Genomic DNA, 23,657 nt, shown 5'->3' with positions numbered 1-23,657 from the left:
CTTGTGGTGACCTGTGTCTGGGAAAATTTGTGCCACCATCTCTGAATCAAACATCCACTCTGGTTTTTCTGCCTCCAGGAGAAAAGACGAAGAAGCATTCAAGGACGGAGGAAAAGCTTGTTCAGCGCTGAATCTGCTCAGTCACGTAAAACATAGATAAACTGCTCTTGGTTAATCTGCTGGACGAACACGCCCGCCCGACCATAAATCCATAAAACAAAAAAAGCTGAAAAATACCAGCGTACTGCCGCCTCCCAGTTCTTCTATTGTTACTCGTGGATATGACAGCACGAGAGAGAAAGACCATAATGTTGTGTCCATGAGGAAGTGGTACAAGGTCAGTGTGCAGATCTTCTTCAGCATTTGCAGTTATAACATATTGAATTATGATAATTCACCTTAAAAGTTGGTTAATTGGTTAAATGATGCGTCATAATAAAGTGGATCTGAACAATAACAGAAAAAGACACAGCTGAGGCCGATGCCAAAACTGATATTTGGGTATAAAAAATGTACCAATACTGATAAATTGGGAAATGTGTGTATATATATATTTATATAAAAGGTTTTGGCAATGATTTCTACAATACATCTACTACTGGTCAGACGATTCTCTACAATCATTGAAATTTATTGTATATTAAATATATTTTGATGCTTAAAAACAATTGGATTAACCAAAAAGGAGGCTCAATAATCACTTCAGCTCGTGTTAATTCTCGGTACAGACGGACAGAGCTGAACTTGATTGGCTCAGCTTGAAATGTCCTAAATTGGCCACCGTACACAGACGATCCACTGCTGTGGTGGTTTCAGGAAACAACAAGCTCTCTCCTCAGGCTCAGTCTGACTCGTGGTCCTGATCTGAGAAGAGAAAAACTCTCTGCTGTGTAATAATCGTTACAGCCTCGCTGAAATGGCTTTAAGCTTTTAGTCCAATTAGAACAAACTAATTGATAACGCACAATCTCATCTAACGAGAGTCAGAACTGTCGTTTCTCATGTTGGAGGTGCGCCGCCTCCTGCCAGGCCTCCATTCATGTGAGCAGATGGCCTGTGATCCAGAACCCTGCGAGCATGTCAGAGCTAATATTTCCATCCTGTCATTAGTGTGATGAAGCTCCCGCCCTTCACTGCCTCTCGTAACGAGGACGAGCATCAAGCCCAACTCTCATTATGTGTTTCTCTCTGGTTTGGCAGAAGTTACTCCTCCTCCAGGCTGCTCACAAATCATTTTCCCAAACAGAAAAGTTGAGGGAACATTTTGTTTGAGGTCACAGCTTCAATGAAATAAGAGATAAACATGATTACCTCGAATGTATCATTAACTTTATTTAATCTTGATTTTAAACTCGAAGTTTTGACCTTCGGAATACCCAGTATACGTTTACTCCACCTCGGAGTGTTTTTAAAAGAAGTCACTTTATTTTGAACAGAAACATCATATTCCTGACAAAATCTGGTGTTGGCTATTCTCAGGTGATGTTTTTTCTTGTCACATTTACGTATTTTCTTTTTTAATCCATACAGAAAAGAAACCCAGGAAGACACAGGGGGAAGGACTGTGACTGTTTATTTAAATTTTTTAAGACAAACGTTCAAGTCTCCTTCAACTCAACAAGGTGAAACCTGGAAGAGCAAATGTCAAATGAGTCAAACTGAGAATGTCCTCTTATAAAAATAGCTTCATTAAATCAAAAAGCAAACATTCGCTTTCTATTTTCAGATTTCATATAGTTTGATAACATTCTTATCCGTGTGTTGCTTCACCCAGTTTTACACCCATCAGATTCTGTTTTTCATCTTAATTCATCTCAAAGAATTTGCTGCATGTTTTTTATCCTTTAGATGTTTTTAAAGTTAAGTACATACTTTCTGTGGGAATCACCAAATTAAATATAATAATTTTAATTTGAAAAATATCACTATTTCAATGTCAGAACTATAACGAAAGGTTCCAAATATATAATATATTGTTCAACATAAAGATTGGACCTGGATATAATTTTGGACATACCTCCCAGCCTTACTTTTAATACTACAGGAAATACAATTTAATTCCTGACAGGACTCAAAGAAGTTATACAATCCTCTGAAACAGTCGGCATGGATTTATTGACATTTACATCATTACATTACATTTGTCAATACTTCTCAGCAGTGTGACTCAATGCTTCATAACAACGTCATTAATTATTCATCGAACTCGACCTGGAGCTGGTTAACAGCAGAAACTGGATAATTAAATGATGAAAATGGAAAGAAGGATTAAAAGATTTATAGATTTTCCAAATACTTTCAGAAGTGCAGCTAACGCTCCCACAGCAGGGTGTAAAAATATTCATGAATGAAATCCAAGACTTTTTAATACATTTGAAGTCTGTTGAGGGAAATGAAATCAACGCTTTTATTTAATATCCAAACACGACAGATTTCCATTTTGTACATTTACAAAGTCATAAAATCAGATGGATGAACAAACGTGATTCTTTATCAGTTCTTAAAGTTCAACAATCAACAGTTTGACTCATTGGGTCAAATATTAAAATGACACTTTTATAGTTGGTATTTGCATTTAAATATTTTTTTGGACGCAACGAGCGATAACTTGGCAAAAGTTTGGTTGAGTGGCGGCAACGGCTCAACAGCCAGAACAGCATTGTTGGACAAACTTTTGAGATTTTCAAATATGGATTTTTTTTTTAGCCTAGCTAGCCGTGTCCTAGTCTTCGATGGCTTAAGTGGAGCAGATTTTTGTCTTTAAATCGATTTCTATTGTTCCATCAAACATTAAAAGTGTAAAGGTCAATGTCAGTTGTTTTTTAGTTGTGAAAAATAATATATGAAAAAAGTTAAAGCCACACTTCTTGCTCATTTAGTTTCTTGGGCCCTTCTTCGTACGCCACAACACTGTCAGATTACAGGACGCAGTATGGCACACACAAGAAATGGACCATTTTCAAAGTCAAGACAGTACAGTGACCTCATCAACACATCTACACACAGATTATAGTCTCCATATAATGTTTTCTCCTATTTAGCGCACTTTTTTTTTTACTCTTTTTTTTCTTTTTGGGAAAGTTGTCACCAGCAAAACCTCTAATTACTACGTCATGTTTCTATCACATCAAACATTTAATTATAACAAACATCTCTGTTCTTTCCGTTGTTCAGTGTTGAGATGTCTCCTCCTCTCAGTTGACAACACGAGAGGTCGAACCGGAGCTGAACTCCAGGTTTATCTCTGGGAGTTTGTTGACTTTGACGAGAGAGACGTTCCGACAGCTTTCACCTCAAGTCCTCCCTCTAAGTCTGGATCATTTCTGTTTTTGATTTGATTCAATTTGAGCAGCTGCCACGTCCACTGTCCCCGAGCTGATTTACCACATTAAGTCTTGTTTTTGTCCCTCAGCTGAACCTGTGGACTGAACTTCCCGTCCACATGGAGGCCGGAGAAAGTCTTTGAGAGAGTTCATCCTGCAGAAATAAGCAGTTTCAGATGACCGAGTTGGTTATTTTACAGAGGGAGATTCAGGGAGGACAAGCTCCTCCAGACCTCCTCTTGTTCTTCTTTAATCTGTCCACACATCAGCTCTGTGTCTCAGCCACAAGCTGCACCAGGAGAGGGCAGCTGGATCCTGAAGTAACATCACGTCTCTGCAGCAAGACCTGCAGACGAGAAGACGAGAAAGAAGAATCTGCCGCGTAAATAACCTGAAATGTATCTACTTTCCATGCTTTTAATTTGAAATTTCCTCTAGAAATTAAAGAGTAGGTGGGATAATTCTTCATTTCCCACATAAACATAATATACAAACTCATTCAAGCTTTTGAAAACTATCACAGTCTCGTGCTCTCTGATATATAATTCACTTGATGCAGAAGATGATGCATGAGAATATTTCATCATGATGTAGCCGTATAAAAGAAAATCATGTGGTCTGAATATTTCCCTCAGTGCAAACATCTTTAACAGCCTTGTCCCACAGTTACACACAAAATGAACCTGATGAGGTTTTAAAAGCAGATTCTGACGGTGGTGGAGCAGTGAAAAAAAGTTTCAGCATTAAAAACAAGTGAGAGGATTATTACTAATGATTCCACATCATTTAATTAAATCCATGTTGAGTTATTTTTTTACTTTCACTTGAAAAACATGCTCACCTGTGTGTGTGACTGCTTTCCTCAGAGCGACAGCTAGATGGCGTTGTTTCCGCTCTCTGTGGGGAAAAACAGAGGCCAGGTCAGAAAGTAAGAGGACACTTTTAACCAGCAGGTGGCGGTGTCGCATCAAGGTCTCTCCTCTACAGAATTTTTTTTTTTTTTATGAAACTTGATCACGTGTCACCTTTAATTGACCAGATAACAAAAAAAACATCCATTTAAAACTTTGTTCGATGAATCCTGTCTTTTCACATTTCGTGTATCTGCCTCTTCCTCTCTCTCCTCCTCTCCCTCCCCTCATTATCTCTCCCCTCTGTCTTGTCCTCCCTCTCAGGCATCTCTCGGTTGATAATGGCTCCTTCCTCCCAGTCACTTTGCTTATACGAGCTAACAGACGACTGTGTCCTGGGTGATAGGGCGGCTGTGATTCATTCCGACAGGCTGGCAGCAAGCTGTGTAAACAGCCATTAGTAATTCATGACTCTGTCCAGCATCCCCAGGCTTCAATTAACCCTTGATATCGGTGCATTCTTCCTCTCAGTCACTCATCTTCCTCTCTCTCTCCCTCTCTCATTGCTTTTTATCTCCGTCCTCCTTCATCTGTATTCTCCCGTCCCTCCTGCCTCTCCACTGTTTAAATCATTTCCTTCGGGTCTGAGTGAGTTTGTCATCTTGTAGGAAACAGAGCAGCGGCAGCAGGTGGTGGATAACATCCATCCAGTGGATGCAAATGAAAAACACTGTGCATGTGAAGATTATGGAAAATGGGATGTTTTTTTTATAGACTCAAGCAAAACTTAAATTCAAAGAAACCTTATAGCTAAAGCAGATTTTACATATCGGTGCTGGTTACAGGTTTCTTTGGTGATTCCTATATAATATGAACCACAAGGCTTATAAACAGCCCCTGTGTGTGTGTGTGTGTGTGTGTGTGTGTGTGTGTGTGTGTGTGTGTGTGTGTGTGTGTGTGTGTGTGTGTGTGTGTGTGTGTGTGTGTGTGTGTGTGTGTGTGTGTGTGCTTACTTTCTCCCAGCAGCTCCTCTGACATCAGACTGTCCTGACGGTTTCCCAGGACGAAGGCCAGGAAGGAGAGGATGAGGGCGTCCATGATGCCCATGATGGCGAGGATGTAGGCCCAACGCACCGAGCAGGCGCCCAGCGTGTACTTGTCCGTCTGCTCGCCACACATCCTCTTCACCTCGTCGCTGTCCCAGCCGTCTGGGTAGATCATGCAGCCCAGGATCAGACTAGTTCCTGGATCAGGGAGGAGAGGAGGACGACAAGTGTTTTGTTTGTGGTGGACGTCGTGAATTCAAAGACAAGAGAGGAGGAGGAGGAGAAGAGGCAGGATGGAGAGATGGAAGCAGGAATCTGTTTTTCCACATGTCATGGCACCACGTGGGGAGTCGGAGTGCTTTCATCAACCGTCTGCTGCGGCCGACAGGATGAAAGACGGAGCTGTTGGAGTCTAACGACACCTTCGCTGCAGACAGGAAGCTGTTTTCACATCCACACACTCAAACTCATCAATCCTCTGTGGGTCCCTAAGGTCTGTGATTAATTGTGGAATATGCTGCTCTGTTAGATCATCAGAGGTTTTGTGTGTCAGTGAGTTTTGTGCACTGGACATTTTGTGCTAGTGACATTTACGCCAAAGGTTTCAGGGCCACGCCATCGGTTTTACTCATGATGTTGACCCAGCAGTGAGGCCTTGTGGGAAAATGATGCAGCTCGAGTGAACTCACATGGAGTTTGAGTAACTAAGTAGATTCATTTCACTTTAAAGGTTTTGTGTTGCAGATGATTAAATGCAAATTATTCAATAATGGAGAAAAACCTTCAAATCAATTTCACCATAAAGTTGTTATAACTCAAATCGTTCGTGTTCTTTGTTGAGCCAAAGCATTTATTTTGCGAGTGTCTTCATATTAGAGGATTAGTTGCAGAGCTCTCTCCTGTGTAAACAAGCTGCTTTGCTCCTGTCGGCTTTTCAGCTGCAATATTAATAGAATGATCAGAGAGACGCTGGTTTGTGTTTCTACAGCCTGGAGTTGTCCCTTTTCTCTGAGGTTCCACTCATGGCAGGTTTGTAGCCTGAGTGTGTTGAACTGAAGCCACACGTGCAGCGCTCCCTCACCTGCGTAACAAAATGTCATGTTCTCCCTGACAGATCTCATTATCTTCCTCTAAGCTGCATCGTCAAAACCGAAGTGATTCCTGCAGGAACCTGCTTTTTTTCCTCGTTTTTCACTGAATTTAATCTTTGAGCTTCAGCCGACATGTCACTTTTTTCCCTTGTTATCTGCAAAGCTGAAAAACAGTTTTTATTCCCAAAACGGTCTCTGAAGTAGGCTGAGGCCGATCTTTTATCTTCTGCAAAACGGTTTAGTTTTTTTTTTTTTTGGCTCGCAAGGAAATGTCGTGTGGCCACAAACAAAGAACAACAATCCGACAAAAGGCGCGCAGCTGCAGTGTAACGTGCAGCAACAACGGGGGTAAGCCAACGGGATCAGCCTCTTCATCTCCTGATAAATAAATTCCCCTCAGCTCGGCTGCAGAGCGGCCGGTGCACGGTCCCCGCCATAAATAATGAAAGACATTATAAAACCCGCAGATGAGGAATCATGTCGGCTCATTGTCAGTCTCCAGATGAGTGAAGCCTAAAAGCTCAGTTTTCACATGACTGTTCAGAAATGTTTAAAACAGGCTCATTAGGCCGAGGCCTCGCTCAGCGTGCTGCTGCTGCTCTAACACTGGAGGAGGTTCAGCTCCACCAGAGAGAAGAGTCTGTCTGTCTGTGTGTGTGAGTGTGTATATACACATCCACGGCCGAGCTGAGGGACGTGATTAAGGAGACATGATGGTGTAATGTGTAGCTCAGCTCACCCTCCTATGTGTCATTACACAATCTGATTATTTATTGATGCTCAGAGAAAAATGATCTCACCACACGAGAGGTTCCTCAGAATAACTTTGCCATTGAAAAGTTTTTCCAAGCATGAGCATCCTCTTGGTGGTGTTGAAAGTCCTTGATTACACACACACACACACACACACACACACACACTCACACTCACACTCACACACACACTTTCCCTCTCCCTGAAGGTTTCCCAGCTGACAGCTGCTGGCAGCGACCACAGGGACAATCAGAGGAGGAGGTGTCAGCATCTAGATTTGTGTCCAATCTCCACATGCTACACACACACACTCACACACACTCACACACACTCACACTCACACACTCTCACACTCACACTCACACACACACTCTCACACTCACACACACTCACACACTCATTATGGTGCAGTTCACAGCCCAGCTGTAGCTGTCTGCTTTGTGTGTTTCACGTTCCTCTAAACGTCCCGTCATTGGTGCGTGTGTGTGTGTGTGAGAGCTCATACTGTGTGCACTGTGCATCAGCATCAAGGTGGAGCATGGCAAATTATATTACTGGGAGTTAATTGGGGCAGAAACTGGCTGATGTAAGAAGGTACAAGGAGAAAATACCTCCTCCATCCCACTGACGTGTGTGTGTGTGTGTGTGTGTGTTAATGTAGTATATCAACTGCAACATGAATCCTGCTGCACACGGTTCTCATTAACTCCTCATGTATTCAGTCCACTGACTCACAGGCTGTGTCTCTGCTATCGACCTCCGGTGCATCTGATTGATGCTGTAACATCGCTGCACTTCCTCTCTTTAAGAAGAACACGAACCTGTAATATAGAGCCAATGTTGTAGCAGTATTTGTGTGTGTGTGTGTGTGTGTGTGTGTGTGTGTGTGTGTGTGTGTGGTCAGCAGTGGAACCCATTCTCAATCGTTGTCATCAGATTTGTAAATGTGTAAATTAGATTGAGATTTGTGTACGTGTCATGAAATCTGTGAATGTGTGGTTACGTCTTCAAATGTGTTTATAGACGTTAGCAGCTGAAAAGACGCTTTTTTAATTTTTTCCCTCATTTTTCACCAATGGTGTCAAATTTCACACACTCAGATATACAGACATACACACCCCTCATTTCTTTAAAAAGAAATCAAGATCCAGAAATGATTCTGTGAAAAATGTGAAAAATGTTTCACGGAAATCTGTCATTGTTGTAAAGGAGCTGTCCTCTCACTGTGGTGCTGAAAACCCAATCAGTCAATGTGGTGACGTCTGATTGTGTCCAGAGCCGCCCTGGATTCATGCAGCGCACAGGCTGAAACCAAAAACCATGTGAACGCCCCCTTGTAACAACCAGTGACACGTTGTCGTCACTGTGGAGGATGAGGAGGGAGAAGGGGAAGACAAACGGAGGATGAGAGGGAAGAGAGGGAGAGAAAGAACGATGGGTAGAGGTGGATGTGTGCAGCTCAGGCTTAGAATAACATTAGTGACAGTGTGAGTGAGCAGAGAGGTGAGTGAACGCTGGAGTAAATGAGGCAGGGCTGAATTTTACAAGAGTGGAATCCCAATGCTGCTCATTTGAGACATGAGGGGAATGAAAGTGTCTGTTTAAGCATTCAGTGACACACACACACACACACACACACACACACTTATGGACACAACATACACTTCAGAGACACAACGCAGTCTCACTTCACTCAAGTCCAAACCGGCTTATCTTATATTTTAACTCTTTCAATCTACGGAAAAGCAACATTTTTAGTTCGGGGACGGTCCCTGGAGAGGAGGGAGCGATAAAACTGATTGAGGATCAGATTTTTTTTACAATCTAATCAAGTCTGAGCGCAGGGAGGTGCAGCAGCTCGGGTCTGATCTGAGAACAGGCCGAACACAAGTCTAGGAGTTACTATATGATTAGTGCTTCATCATTTATCACAGAGGGAACAGCTGACATTGATTCAAGGTTAAACACACACTCATTTAAAACAGTAAAAACTCAGCTCAGCTTAATAAACTCACTGCGTTTGATTTATTTCAGTTTCAGCCTGAAACAAACAGTTTAATATGAGGAGAAGGAGAATTTACCTTTTATAACAAATGTACTCGTAAGTTACACCATTTAAAGAAGCTGTGGCTAATAATCAATTTCAATTTTGGACGTTAACTATCTCATCGCGTCCTGTCTTGTTTCTTCGCGGTTGAACCCCCTCTGTGCAGAGTCGAGCTGACGTTGCTTCTCCTTCGAAGACAAAAGGTTCAACAGTGTGAGCGAACGTAATGACGAGGCCTCGGAGCATCTGATGACACGAGAACAAAGGCTGCAAAAATGTGATGCATGTAAGCAAATGAGGATTATTTTAAGATACCTCCAGTGGGCCTCCTGTTTAAAACCTCTCAGCAAGACATCAGAGCAGAATCAAAGCTTTTCTTCTTTTAGTGATAATCTGCATAAAAGTTATTATGATAATCCTCCTGGGCGGAGGTATTGTTTTCCTGCTTCACATGCACGAGGCCCCGCTGCTGCCTGGCAGAACAAAGGAGACGCTTTCACGAGACGCATCCAAACACTGATGCGGCCTCCGATCGTGTTTCCCATCTTGTTTGAAGTCGGTCTCCTCTCCCAGTTTCCAAACAAGCTTTAATCAAAGCTTCCTCGGATTTCTTCGGAGCGTGGAACATGTTTGGGGGAAGTAAGAGGTCGCTTCCCAAAATGCACTTGAGGATGAGGAAGATGCTGCATCACCATGGAGACGGGGCCGCCTGCTGATACTGCTCCAGTGGGTTTTGTGCGGAGTGTCAGGGCGGCACCGACGCCTCAACGCCGTGGTGTGAATGTGACACAGAAAGCGTCTCTTGTTTTCTTCCTCTTCCTCTTTCAGCCCTCCTGATGAATACGTCAGAGCCACACACACACGTGAGCAGCACGACCTCACACGTCACCATCACACGCTCTCAAGTCAGGGGCCGCATCCTTCAGAGGCTGCATTTGAAGAGCAATGGCGTCACAGCGGCTTCACTGCACTTTGGCAATAGCAGGGTAATGGCGCCGGCGAGCGACGAGGCATCTGATGCTTGAGTCGCAGTCTACCTAAGGTCACATCCTCCAAAGTTGGCGGCCCAACCGAGCAGGAGGACCACAAACCTGATCCACGCTTCATCCCAGACTGAGGGAAAACATCTTGTATAGTCACGTTAAGTGAAGTTACATGTCATGTGAGGTGAGAGGCGAAAACCACAGGAGCGTGTTTTGTTTTCTCTGCGTGAGGGTGAGGAGAAACCCAGATGGTCACTTTTTATTTCTGACACCAGACCCAGTGTTTTTATTCAGTCGCATGTTACATGTGTGATCAGTCGTTGCCTCATCTGAGCGCTCTCTCCTCTCCTCGCCGCCTCAGATGTGGTGACAGGCGTTCTTGAAGTGGTAGACGACTTTGGCAGCTCCTCTGAATCTTTAACGGTCGTCCTTATTTTCCCTCCAAAACCCGCCGCGCTTTGAAGTCGGGCCGAGGGGATTGCTCCACGCCATCTCACTAACTTCTAATGTGTCTCTGATCTGTGGTGATGGAAGAGAATACATGTCCTCCGCTTTCTTTTCCTCCTTTTCTTTCCTTTTAAGCACCCCCCCGCTCCTTCTCCATCTCCCTCTGTCTTTCTTCAGCAGGGAGCACTAATGACTGATGATGAGAGGGGAGCTCTGCTATGAATGGGGACAATGGAGGCATAAAAGTCAGCTGATGTGACCACAAGGTCCATTTAAAAGATGGAGGGCATCACAACTAGGCTGCTCCTTCAAATGCAGCCGACAAATGCGTCCTTCCATTCCCAAGAAACAAAGGTGGATCTTTCGCGGTCCAACCTATCCCAGGATTCATTGTGCTTCGGAGGCAAACCGGTTTTCAAAGAGGTCCGGTAACGTTTCACATGTTACGGCCAGAAAGTCTCATTTTGGTTCTTCCTTCGTGGTCTATCCTTTGTTGGCCAGGGAGACCACGCCCCACGAGGGATGCAGCCCCTGACTAGAGATTCATTCACTTTTGCTCCTGTAGTTTTTTGAATTTGCCTGCTTCATTAGCTTCCACACACCGTCCCTACCTTGTCTTTTGTGGACACAAAAGTGTCTGAAATCTAGAGCTCTAGCTCACTGTAAAGTTTATAGTGACTGACACAGTCACAGATTCATCAATCACCTTGAAAACTGCAGGATCAAAGGAGCTTTCACGTCACATGATCAAGTTTTACTGTCCCTCCTGCACCGATGGGAGAAGTCGAGGCCTCGTCTGGTCACTTATCATACAGCTGTGCTCTCCTGACCCGCCCCTGTGACCTGAAGGAAGCGTTCGGCTTTTAACGGTTCGGCCCGTACCGAATCCATGCACGTTGCCATGGAGACACCTTGATCTGCAACGGAGGAGTGCATCAATTCCCAAACTCCAGCTGCTTCGTCTGCAGCTCGTGAAGGACGCCGCTGATCCCGAGCAGCATCTCTCGGAGAGTGAAGTGATGGGACGGAGGGGAAGTGTTGCCGCCAGCAGCACCAGCAGCAGCACAGAGGGTGGTTTCCATGGCGACCGGCAAGCACAGAGGGGAGGAAGAGCATTGACTGAGGAGGCTGAGAACATCACCGAAACAACACACGTCCTCACTCTCCAACTCACACACACACACACACACACACACACACACACACACACACACACACACACACACACACACACACACACACTCACAAAGCCTGTGTGCTCTGATCCGTGACCTGTCTGTAAACACACTGCAGAGTAGCAGTAACTGTTAACACACAGTGTTACTCTGCCGTGTCCCTGGTGTAATCATAACCAAGTCCACTAGGATGCAAACACTCCCACAGCTCTCACTTCTTAACCCCCCCCCCCCCCCTTCACGAGCTCCGCAGCCTTTTGATGTCGTCCTCAAGCTCCGACCTCATTTGTATTCGACGTATGTCCCCAGTTTCCTCTAAGCTTTCTTTGATTCAATCCCCTCGCCAACATGTTTTCCAGTGTTAACATTGTTAGTCATGTTTTCCACACAGCATGGTGGCGCCCGCTCATCTGCAGCTCAATGCCTCCGTTATAATTGCCGATGGATGTTTGGTGTAATTAGTGGTTTTCCTCGGTGAGAGAAGCAGCAGGAGCCTTTGGCTTCGCAAAACTTGAACGGATTGAATGAGTTGTGTTGGTAATTTGGTGGACATTTACGACTCCGCTGTCACGTTTCCGTTCAATCGACTCCGAGGAAGCACTTACATCTTCCTGCAGAGGCCACAGACAGAAGGTAGAGTGATGCATTCTGGATGTCGTGTCTGTATGATTGCTAAAAGGCTGCAGCCATCAAACATCTCCCTCGTCCAAGATGAGCGTATTGATTGAGGAGGGAGGAAGGGACGAAAGGCCCTGCCGAGAAAAAGCTCTTTGCAGAGAAGTCCATCCTAATGGATCACAGTTTTGGTTTTTTCTCTTCGGGGAGGAACGGCAGAGACGACCAGAGGAGGGATTTGAAGGATATGAAATGGATTTTGGGACGATGTGCATTTGTGACGTCGAACATGAAAAAAACCCAAAAAAGTTACGATTTCTTCCTTTCAAATAGACGTTACAGCCGTTTTGGAGCAAATTGAATTGCGCGGTGGCGTCATTCACTCAAGTGAATTTGCTGTAAATCAGGGAGCGTCTGAAGCATCATTCACCCTGAAACACTGACAGCGAGGTGTCACAACAGGCCGCTCACACAGTCTCATGCAGAAGGACGACCTGAGCATCCGTCTCCTCCACCAGCGGCACTCAGGACGTCCAAGTGAACATCAGTCAAAATGCAGATGCACGTTGAGACACGCATCAGAGGGAGCGGAGAGTTTCAAATGGGTCACCATGTCCTTCACTCACAGGAGGATAAATCAAGCGTCTGTCTCCTCCATCCCAGCCCAGTGATCAAGAAGATAAACCCCCGATGGGAAACCCCCATAAAGCCCGTCCCTTCTCGGGACTCACAGCAGAAGAGACATCAGTCAGACATGATGATTTATTTTACTTTTACCTTTTGTAGTTTCTCATTTTTCTTCCTTAATCAGACACAGAGGAAAGTAAACAACAAGACATAAACCAGAAACAACAACACAACGAACCGGATTCTCAACCGTGATAAAATCTAACATTCTGATGGATGATTCTGAGGTTCAATCTACATCTATTCATATTCCCTCGGTGCTTTTATTCAAACTCACAGCCACAGATTATAAGCATCGCAGCAAAATGAGATCATAAGAAATCAGTTGGTTACAAACTCGAGGCTTCAAAGCTCGGGAACCAATGAGTGACGTCACGATGGGTCACAACCATAGGAACGCTAGAGGAGTAATTATCCTGCAGAACGTTCCTGGAGAGCTGCAGCGCTTCTGCTCTTGTAATCCCTTTGTGTGAAGACTAATGCACCATTTGAATTGTCGAGTAAAGAAAGAAAAAACCTCTGCAGCTCATTAGAAACCAGGCGTTAGAACTCTAATGCTCGTATTGTAGTAACCTGCTGCGCTCTGTTGTATTGTCTGCACAGTAAACACACGCTCATGTGGAGATAAAATCTTCCTGTTAATCCACCACATCCCCTTATTTTTATATTTTGGTAAAAGGCGGCTCCTTCTCATCGCCCTCAGGGATGAGAATGATTGTGTGAACCAACTCTCTCCCTCTCCCTCATCGCCCTCAGGTCCTAATTAAGTGAAATTCAACTTCATCTCGTAATAATGAAGCCGCAGAGAGAGAAGACCGAGAGGAGGGAGGGAAGGAGGGAGGGAGGGAGGAAGGGAGGGAGGTCTGGACCAAGAATAAACACAAACAGATGGGGGGGGGTGAAGTTGTTAGTTTGGTGTTTTTGCTGCAGGTCGTTTTGTAACTGTGTGCGGTTCCAAAATATGCTCGCTGCATCCTCAAGTCTGCCGCTATCTGCAGATGAAGTGAGGATATTTACTTTGTGCGATTGTAGACAGCAGCACAACAGAGACACAACAGTTTACGCACTCTGACGCCTTCGCTCGACTTCATCGCAAACAAGCGCTCATGTTGGCATTTGTCATTAATGTGGGGAAAAACACAAGCAGCCGCAGCAGTGACAACAACAGACGCACTTAATCTGCAAGGTCGTCCGAACGGGCTGCGACGTCCAGAATATCTCGACTGTGAGCTCAGACTGAACCCCCCCGAGGGATCAAGACGGAGTCGTGGGCCAGTCGATGTGGCGGACTGTTGGTCCAGGGTCTCGTTCCTCGTGCTCAGCCTGTCACATCCTATCACGGCGAGGCGGGCCTCACAGCTCAGGCTTGTTTTTAAGCTCGTGCCTCTGACTGGAAACCTTCGCAGCCGTCATCAGTCATGTGAGGTTGTGAGGTTGTGAGGTGATGAGGAGTCGTCAACGAGGTGATGGGTGATGGCGAGAAGGTGGTGACCGGCTCAGGATTGTGTCTCTGGCACGTAAGTCAGTAAACTCGCAGGGAAAACGGGGGGGGTGGGGGAGGCCCCGGCAGAGCTGCAATCGGCCGTTCTACTCTGTCCCTCCTCCTCCTCCTCCACCATCCTGGACACACTAATTACATTACTCCTGGGGAGACAGGATAATCAATCCTTAACGAGGCGTGGAAGACTTCAGCGCTGAGCTGGACGTGGAAGGAAGTCTCCACCAACAGAGGAGAGTTGGTCGATTCCTCGAAGACTGAGCAGAAAAAAACAGTCGTGGTATTTGTAGCATCGCAACTTTTTTCAATTGTGGAACAGAATATCCAGAGAAACCAAATGATCTGAATGTTTCATTCTGGAATAAATAAATGAATCATTATTCTCTTTGACCTGCGTCCTACAACCTGGAATTCTGATATATTTTTTAATATCTTTGCTCCAAATGGTGAATCTTGCAACAGCCTGAAAAACATGTTTACTCCCTGAACTCCAGCTTCTTGCCAGCCCCTATATAAGCGCTCTCTTTCCACCCAGCATGAAAACATGTTTACCTCAAGGTGTGAAACATTTATGTGAGGTAGCACCGAGGCTCAGTGCAACACTCCTGCAGCTCTGATTGCTACTCCAGGCTCTTCTGGCCCAGACAAAATGGATGTGAGCCTAAAGTCGCCCAAACATCCTCAAACAAATGACACACATGTCCTGATGAGGCATCTTTGAAGATTCACTTTATATCTCATAATTCCAGAAATCTCCATCTGTGTCTGTCTGTGTGCGGCTCAAGTGAATTTTGGGAACTAATGACTGTTTCAGAAAGAAAAGCTGCGACCAGCCTCCGAACAAACGGGGCAGGTTGAGAAGTTCTACATCAACAGAGACACTGAATTCCGGCCTCGTGATAATCTTTGATGTGCAGAACAGACCGATAACCACGACTCTGAGGTTTCTCACGACTTTCAAAAGGCTGAAGTAAACAAAGTGTTTTATTCTCCTCTGTGACGACCTCATCAAGATGATCACTTTCTCCTGCTGGGGGATTTGTCACTGAGCCCTCGTGCTGCAGGGAGCGGGGGAGCTATTTAGCGACGCTCTCTTAGGGATACATATTACAGAGGGATAATACAACAACACCAGATTGGGAACGGTTTCTTTTGCAGGGTGGGAAATAACACAACATCCACAGCTGCGTGTGTACGTGTGTGACAACTCCAGCCCTGCACCTGTAAGCTCATGTCTTTTCATGCACACCGACACTGTTGCTCCACACTGTTCAACAGCCGCACCGGGGATGTCAAACTCAGAGCTGCCATTCACTATTCCTCTCCTCTCCTCGTGCCATTCAGCTCTCATTTCCTCCTCAGCCTCCTGCTGTGAGCTCCTCTGCTGCTCGATAACTAGCGGCTGATTAGGAGCGTTATTAAGCCCTGTAACCTCAGCACATCCTCATCCTGCAGGGACTCCAGGAAGCACCTCGTTATCTCCCCGTCAGTTCTGCTACCGGCTCCCACAACTGGACACCGTCCCATCAGCCGCCCTCGTCATCCTCACCAATTTAGAGGCAGATACAGCTCTGGAAAATGCCACAGCGGACTTCCTGAAGCTGCACCGTGCGTCCGTCCAGAACATGAGAGAAGCAGGCAGAGCTTATGAAACATGCATAAAGCCTCCTTCTGGCAGACACAGCAGAAATAAAGGCTGGAGGCCGTCGGAGGTTTGACAGTTTTTTAATAACGGTGATGCTGGAGAGCTGCCTGCAGCAATCTCATCGCAACATGAGCATAACCCACTTCCTTTAAAGTTTGATATAATGATGAGGTAATGGAGTCAAGTGTCTCACGTCCCCACATAAAGCAACTGAACAGAACACAATCTGATCTGGAATCATGCAAGCAGCTAATTATATGAAAACTTCATGGAAACGTAAAATAAAAGTAAAAGTAAAAGTGTGCTTTAATGACTTTTTTTACCTCCGCCAGGAAAATGAAGTTTTCATCCTCAGAGGGGTTTCCAACAAAACCTGGTAAAATATGGGTCAGGGAAAAGAACCCATTGAATTTCAGTGTGGATCTGGATCAGGAGGCAGATGCAGGATTTTGTTTTCAACTTAACTCTGTGAGATTGGACGTTTTTCAACATTTCCCTTGATTTCTCAGAGGATGCTTCGTGGATCTCGATGAAAGAAATCAGGCATGTTTAGATATTTTACGAGTGTGTGCAATTTGGCGCAGATCCACATAAAAATCTGGATCTAGTTCATTTAAATGTGGTTTCATGAGACTGTTGAGGGAGATATGTGCTATTCTAGTTGTTCTTTTAGACTAATATGTACTTTAACTCCAAATTGAAAATGTCCTTGAAAGAAATACTCATTTTAATTCTATGTAAATACCCACGTAATTCTCCCCACATCCCCCCTTCCCTCCCCCAATGACGTCTGAACTCCTCACCCTGTTCTCTGAGGCCGAGCCCGGCCAACCATTGAACATGTGGGACTAAACGTCTGTTTCCTCAGAAACTAGAATCAAATTTCATATTTATATTGGAAATTATTTGGGAAATTTTGAAATTCAAGCATTAAAATTAAACGCACAGTGAATTTGTGTCTACGCTGAAAACACAAGATCATTATAATCTTAAATACATGATGTAACACAAACTATTATACATATCCAGTTCTTCAGTGTCCATTTCTTCCTCCCGTCTCACACGTGATCTCAATCTCTGAGCTCGTTCCGCGTCCTAACGACTCAGCAATCAGAGCTGTCAGTCACACTTAAGCATCTAAACACCTCGCCATTCCCCAATCAGACACACCGCCGCCTCACCTCCTGCAGGCTCAGCCTCGTCTGTCCATCACGCTTCGGCCAATTTTCTTTTTAAATAGGCAAACTCATCATCGCCTCAAAAACGATGATGTGACCTCGACGATGTCGGTGATGTGTTGCTCAGTTGCTGCTTGTTTGTTGCTCATGTTGTTCATCATTTAGCTCAATATCAGTTTTTCTTGACGGAAAATATAGTTCCACCGTTTCTGTCCAAACCTTAGAGATGAACAACGCGTCTCTTCTTCTTTCTGTTGCACAAAAATGAAGCCAAAGTATCTTGGATATGGGTGCCACCATTTTGCGCTTCAGAAGTCGATGCTCTCGACCGCAAGTCAGGTTTAACATCAGTGTGATGAGAACTACCTAAAATGCCAGAAACCATCTTTGAGAAAAATGTATTTAACATTTACTTTCTCTTTCTGCTCATCGTGTCTGTGAAACAGTTTTTAAATAGCTCCAACATACGATTAATGCTTTTCTCAAGCTCAGGGTCAATTTCTTATTAAATTCTACTAAACGAGACCTTGTGATTCTTAAAATAAGCCCAACACCGCAGAAAAAGAAAAAGATTTACGAGCAGCAGAAATGACGACCTCCGACGTGTGTGCGACTGCGGCAGCGTCACGGCCGAGATGTCCGGTCTCACCTCTTCACCAGAGCACGCAGCGGTAAATCACCTCATCCTCAGCGTGTGTAGATTTATTCTGACGGCTCCATTAAGTGGATCGCTGATCATCTGGGCGATCCACATTAAAAAGACACATTTCAAGCCTTTTTTGGTTTTATGCACTCAACTTCACAAAGCTCTCATATATATCTTTATGTCTGTTTCTAAAGTTACATCCAGAGAGATGTGTCACAGTCATAACTTTTAGCCTCTCTGTAGATTTCAGAATTCTTCTACTAAATGTAAGTTTTGTTTTGTGAGCACTTTAAGGACTTTTCTCCCAGACTGGATTCAAATGTACGACTGAGAGTTAATTACTGTCCTTGTAAAATACCAAAAGACAAAAAAACAGGGTCCACATGTCGGGTGCTGTCCCTTTAAAATCCTCATCAGCCAAAGGAGGATCCACTTTCTTAATCCTCAGATTTAGTCGGCGGTCCAGATCCCCCCCCCCCCCCCCCCCCCCCCCCGATGTTCAGCTGACTTGGCTGGTTTCTAATTTGGTTGATTCACCCTGCAGCGCCACCTCTCTTTTTTATTTATGCCTCTGTCTCAGTGTAGAATCACCGTCCAACCGCGGTGACCTCTCCGAGAGTAAAAAAGAGGAAATGTTTTACTTTGTGGCCAGAGAGGGTTCAACTCGACACCCTGAGGTGGACGCATCACCTGTGTGTCTGGGTCTTAGTCTCATGTTACATCACTGTAAAGCCTCTCAGACTCTTCCGGTCCTTCGTTATACGTGTGAGAGGATAAGGACCCGGCCGATGTCATTAGCTCTCGGCTTTAAATCCAGACTTGTTTTCTCAACATTTCTACTGTCACTTTATACGTAACGCTGTAAATGACCAGAATCCACTTGGTGCCAGTGTGAAAACTATGTCACACGATGAAAATAGTGCGATATTTTACATGATTGAAGTATTATTGTATATATTTCAATACTACAAACTTAAACTTCAAACTTATCATCATCATCATCAATGCATTAGCTGTTAACTTGTTATTGGTTCACTATGTAGACGGAAATAACAAAATGCACGTTTCAGCCTTCAAACATCACTTTTCATTATCCGGCCTGATGGCGTCTCGTGGTATCTCCACCTCTTCTCCCTGAAGACACAATGTGACGGCGGTAAACAGCACGTCCCCCCCCCCCCCCCCGCTTCCACTTGACATCTTTCTGAAGAGGTGTGAAATTGAACCAGCAGCACGAAGCGCCGAGCACTGGTACAATAATATCAGTCAGTCGGGCGCTTTATCAAACGCCGTTATCGTGCATCAAGCGTTCGGCAAGCGGCTTTTGTGTTCTCTCCCTGTCAGTCTCTGGGTTCTGACAATAACACATAACTGAATTACACCACGAGCACTGAGAAGGGCCGTAAAGAGGCAGCTGTCCCCGGTTAGAGAGCTGCTGCTTGTTATTCTGGAAAGCAACATTTTGATCGATAAACCTCCAGCAACCAAATGGACCTTTTATTGTTGGCTCTGAATGCCAGCTCAGGACCACTTAGTAGGCAGAGAGCCACTTACTGCTGCCGGTCAGACGACCAGGAAATGGGCCGTGTGCTGGAAGTGCTTCAAGAGCATTTTCAGTCACCCACGTCTGATTCTGCGGACGTCTATAGATTTACAGGCCTGCAAAATGGGCAGCTGCTCGTGCCATGGCCGAAATGACCCTGTGTGTTTGTGTGAGTGTGTGAGAGACCCAGATGGCAATCAGAGCTGTGGAGGCCATCCAGGTTACTGAGCAGCGACGTGCGGCCTCGTGTCGGAGGCTGCTCCACTCCGAGCACGTTCACCTCCTCCTCTTCTCATCATCAGCGACCCTCTCTAATCAGGCACTCGTTTAAATCGCATCCAATGGATTTATTAATGGCAAATAAATAACTTCTCAACACGTCATAAATAAATGAGAAGCCATTAATGACCTCGTAAGTTATTAGGTCGTGAAAAATACATTCGGTTGCTGTTTTTTTTTTTCTTTAATTCATCAGAAAAACTAAGAAATTATGAAGTGGACGCCACGAGCGAAACAAATTATAGATAGAAAAATGAAATATACAATTAACGAACACATAAAATCTCTTTGAGGAGAACTGGGATTTTTCTTTGGAAGCATTATTCTATATATTTGTATTTGTGTGTTCTTTTCAAATGTGTCTAGAAGGAAACTATGTAGTTTGAGTGTGTAAAACAATCTGCAAATATATATATATATATATATATATATGTATATGTATATGTCACTGAACTGGATCGACTTTTTCTCCTCTCCTGCTGTATCCAGGGATCTGTAGCATTTTGTCTGTAGATCTAATGTTATTAAGTCGACCATCAGCTGGGTGGAGATCTGAAAACTGCCAAGGCCAAAACACACAATTCATAATATTTTCATGCCATATTATTAAATCTGATTTCTAACCATGCGACAGAAGAAGATACAGAAGAAGAGGATAAACCTCACCTGAAATAGAAAGTGCCACCTCATCAAGCATTCATTTTAAGCGCTGTGATCTTTGACCCCTTTGACCTTTGCTGTCGTTCCCAACCTGAGGGGGGCTGAGGCAGTGAGAGAAAGAACAGCGATGGTCAGAAAAGATGAATTCAAATTCTACAGGAGTTAAAGTCAAGGATTTCCAGGCTAAACACTGAGCTTGTTACCAATAGACCTCATGGGACCAAAGCTCGGTCCTAACGAGGACTGAGGTTTGAGTTCAGATGAGACAGTGGTTAAGATAAGTTAAGGTTTCAACATGAATAAGGGTTTTTCAGCAAAGTTTGGAAGTCATAATAGCTGCACAGACCTCTGTGTGTATGTACAAAATAACTCAACAATGCATAGATGTATCTGACAGTTAAACGTGTGGAAAGTAGCATAAAGTTACTCAGTTGTGAGTACTTGTGTGAGTACTTGTGTGAGTACTTGTGTGAGTACTTGAGTTAATGTTTTTTTCCCTCTCCCGCTAATCACATTCACAAAAACCCACCGGAGATAACGAGCGTATCGGCTGAGACGGTCTTTGAAAATCTGCCGCTGCATTTCTTTCACATGACTGTTGTTGTAAAATCTCACATCTGATCCCTCGGCATGCTGGGAAAACTGAGCAAACGCAACATGTGACTCGGAGGAATAAGACGCAGCTTTGATCTGTGACACGAAAAACAAACAAAGCAAAGACACGACGTGCGGCGCAGTGCGTCTCCTTATTAAGACTGGCTTCATGGTTTCTCCCTGGAACAATCCGCCTCGCCAATGAGAGGGTTTGAGAAACTCTGGATGCTTTACAGATTGATCTCTTACGCATTTGGAGCCACGCAGAGTCTGTCCAGTCGTGATCGGGGGACAAAGCGTTGGTATCGAGGTCCCACCAGTAAACCTCCACGGCCAATCATGAGTCAGTCTTAGCTGTCAAAGCCCAAAATCTTTTCATCAGCCGTTTTTTCTTTTTCTTGCATGCTTCTCGGTTGAGGTGTTAATTGGTGTGATGCCACTTGTTTTCTCACAGACAGGAAATCTCATGTTTTTTGATTAGACTTCAGATCCTTCATTTGAACATTTGCTCCGCGGTGTCTGTTAACAGAGATTCTTTTTGGTTTCTTGTTAAAAAAACAAAAGTTATCAGTCAGTGTTGAGTCAAGGTCATGTGAAGGTCAGAGGTTGATCACATCTATTCCTCCAGTTCTGATCAGTTTAGGATTCTTCACCTTGGACAAACTGTTTATCACAATTTATCTCATTCATTCAAATCTGTACATACAGATGACACACGGGTCACACTCATACTCGCCAAACTGTCACTGGTCAAACAAGACTAAACAATTCTGCTGCTTTGATTACATACACAGAGATTGTGTTTTCAGTTCTGTGTGTGGGTTCATCTACAGTCATGTGTTTATATGTGTTCTATAGTATTTCAAATCTCTTAGGATCCATATGAACCAAACAAACAAATATGTACAATATGCATATATTGACATTTTTGTATAATTTGGTTTCTGATTTTTTAAAATGTTTATAATAAGAGTGTTTTTATTCCTAAAACCCTGATGCGTCTCTGTTCCTGCTTCTTGGTACGCTCCAATCCACCAAAAATAAAAATACAGGGACGAAAATGTTAATGTTGACATTTACTGTGATTCACGCACTCACTGAATATAGTTGTATATATAGTAAAGCTGCACCAGTCGTTTGATAAATGTAGTTTTGGAAGGGGACCTATCTGTGCACATGGAGGCAGATTCTCCATCTGCTTCAGAGACGATCATGCAAATTTGACAAAAATGATGAGAGAGACGCTTTTAGTTTAAATTAAGAGAAAGAGAAGTGCATGTTTCATTTTTCAGCAGCGGGCAAACACAATGTAAACCACACACACCACTGACGACCTGTTTCCATGGCTTGGATGATACATTTCAATTTCCAGGATTTACTTTGGAATAGGATGCATATTGATGAACACCGATAATGATCCCCATATTTTACAATCTCTACGTGTGTGGGAGAAAACTCAAAGTCCAGTAATTTCATGAAAACTTAAGTTGCTGCTTCAATTCAAGGTCTCACTTCCCCGAAGGCTGCAGCCACTCCACCGACACAACACTACAGTTACACAATGTTTTATAAGAGCTCTAGAAACCAAACAAATAGTCTCATGTGGGGATTCATTTTGCAAAATGAGCTCCCACACACTTATTACTGTTTTGATTCAAGGTCTAACTTTGCCCAAGATTATAGCCGCTGCACCTAACTACAAATACACAATGTTTGATAAGGTCTCCAGAAACCTACATGGAGAAACTCTTTTAAAATGAGGCTATGTGGTCAATACGCTGCAAATATGAGCCAAAAATAATCTGGAGAACATTTGGATCTTGAGGGTGGAAGAAGTTAACCTGTGCATTTTGGCTCAGACCAGCTGTTTTCATAAGAAACCTCATAAGAAGAGGATATGAGAGTGTGACCTGCATGTTATGTTGGACATATGTAGCTCCATGCACCTACAAGCCCCGAAGTGAGACCTCCACCTGTGGGCAGAGGGTCCTACCTGCAGCCAGCTGCATCCAGCCGCAGATCTTGTACACGGTGCCGGTGCTGCAGAAGAAGAAGAGCGCGAAGCAGCCGATGCAGGTGAGCACCAGCACCATGGACATGCCGATGAAGAAGGAGGCGGCCTTGAAGGCGCCGGAGGGGATGGAGCTGAACTCGGTGAAGCTGCCCTGGCACGTCAGGTCTCTGGACAGCCCGTTGCCGATGCAGTAGTGGAAGAGACCGAAGTAGCCCGCCTGCGGGGTGTCCACGCCGTCCCCGATCCAGTAGGGCTGGATGAAGCACACCACGTTGACGATGGCGAAGAGGATGGTGAAGATGGCCCACAGGACGCCGATGGCGCGGGAGTTGCGCACGTAGTTGGTCTGGTAGATCTTGGCAGCCTCGGACGCGGGGAGCATGGTGGTGGTGGTGATGGTGCCGGGGGCCCCGGGGACCATCCTCCGGTCTGTGGGAGAAGAGTCGGCTCACTTTACGCGTCCTCACTCCGGCAGCATCTGCGGCATGTGATCCGGAGAACAGCCGCTGGATCCGGTGTGCACAACTTCTCCCGATCGCTGGATTTTCCTCCCGATTCAGTCACAGTTGCAGCCGCAGCATC

The 23,657-nt window shown here is 44.6% G+C and overlaps 1 protein-coding gene across 1 annotated transcript; it reads right to left on the bottom strand.

The window, feature by feature from the left end:
- Positions 1–3,036: 3,036 nt before the first annotated feature.
- lhfpl3 (LHFPL tetraspan subfamily member 3) lies at positions 3,037–23,628 on the bottom strand. Its single transcript, XM_069520421.1, has 4 exons — positions 23,055–23,628; positions 5,188–5,418; positions 4,165–4,220; positions 3,037–3,669 (listed from the first exon to the last, which is right to left on the bottom strand). Exons 1-3 carry the CDS (start codon positions 23,494–23,496, stop codon positions 4,198–4,200), a joined length of 696 nt encoding a protein of 231 aa, XP_069376522.1. The 5' UTR covers positions 23,497–23,628; the 3' UTR covers positions 3,037–3,669; positions 4,165–4,197.
- Positions 23,629–23,657: the final 29 nt, after the last annotated feature.

Source organism: Paralichthys olivaceus, chromosome 23 (genome assembly GCF_024713975.1).
Source record: "Paralichthys olivaceus isolate ysfri-2021 chromosome 23, ASM2471397v2, whole genome shotgun sequence".
In the NCBI taxonomy this organism is placed as follows: Eukaryota; Metazoa; Chordata; class Actinopteri; order Pleuronectiformes; family Paralichthyidae; genus Paralichthys; species Paralichthys olivaceus.
This window is presented reverse-complemented; position numbering and strand designations above follow the sequence as displayed.

Excerpts from the sequence above, each read along its gene's own strand:
- lhfpl3 (XM_069520421.1), bottom strand. The coding sequence starts at position 23,496 with ATGGTCCCCGGGGCCCCCGGCACCATCACCACCACCACCATGCTCCCC. Across the intron at positions 5,419-23,054 it reads CTGGATGCAGCTGGCTGCAG|GAACTAGTCTGATCCTGGGC; the intron begins GTAGGACCCTCT and ends TCCCTGATCCAG. Across the intron at positions 4,221-5,187 it reads AGAGGAGCTGCTGGGAGAAA|AGAGCGGAAACAACGCCATC; the intron begins GTAAGCACACAC and ends TTTTCCCCACAG.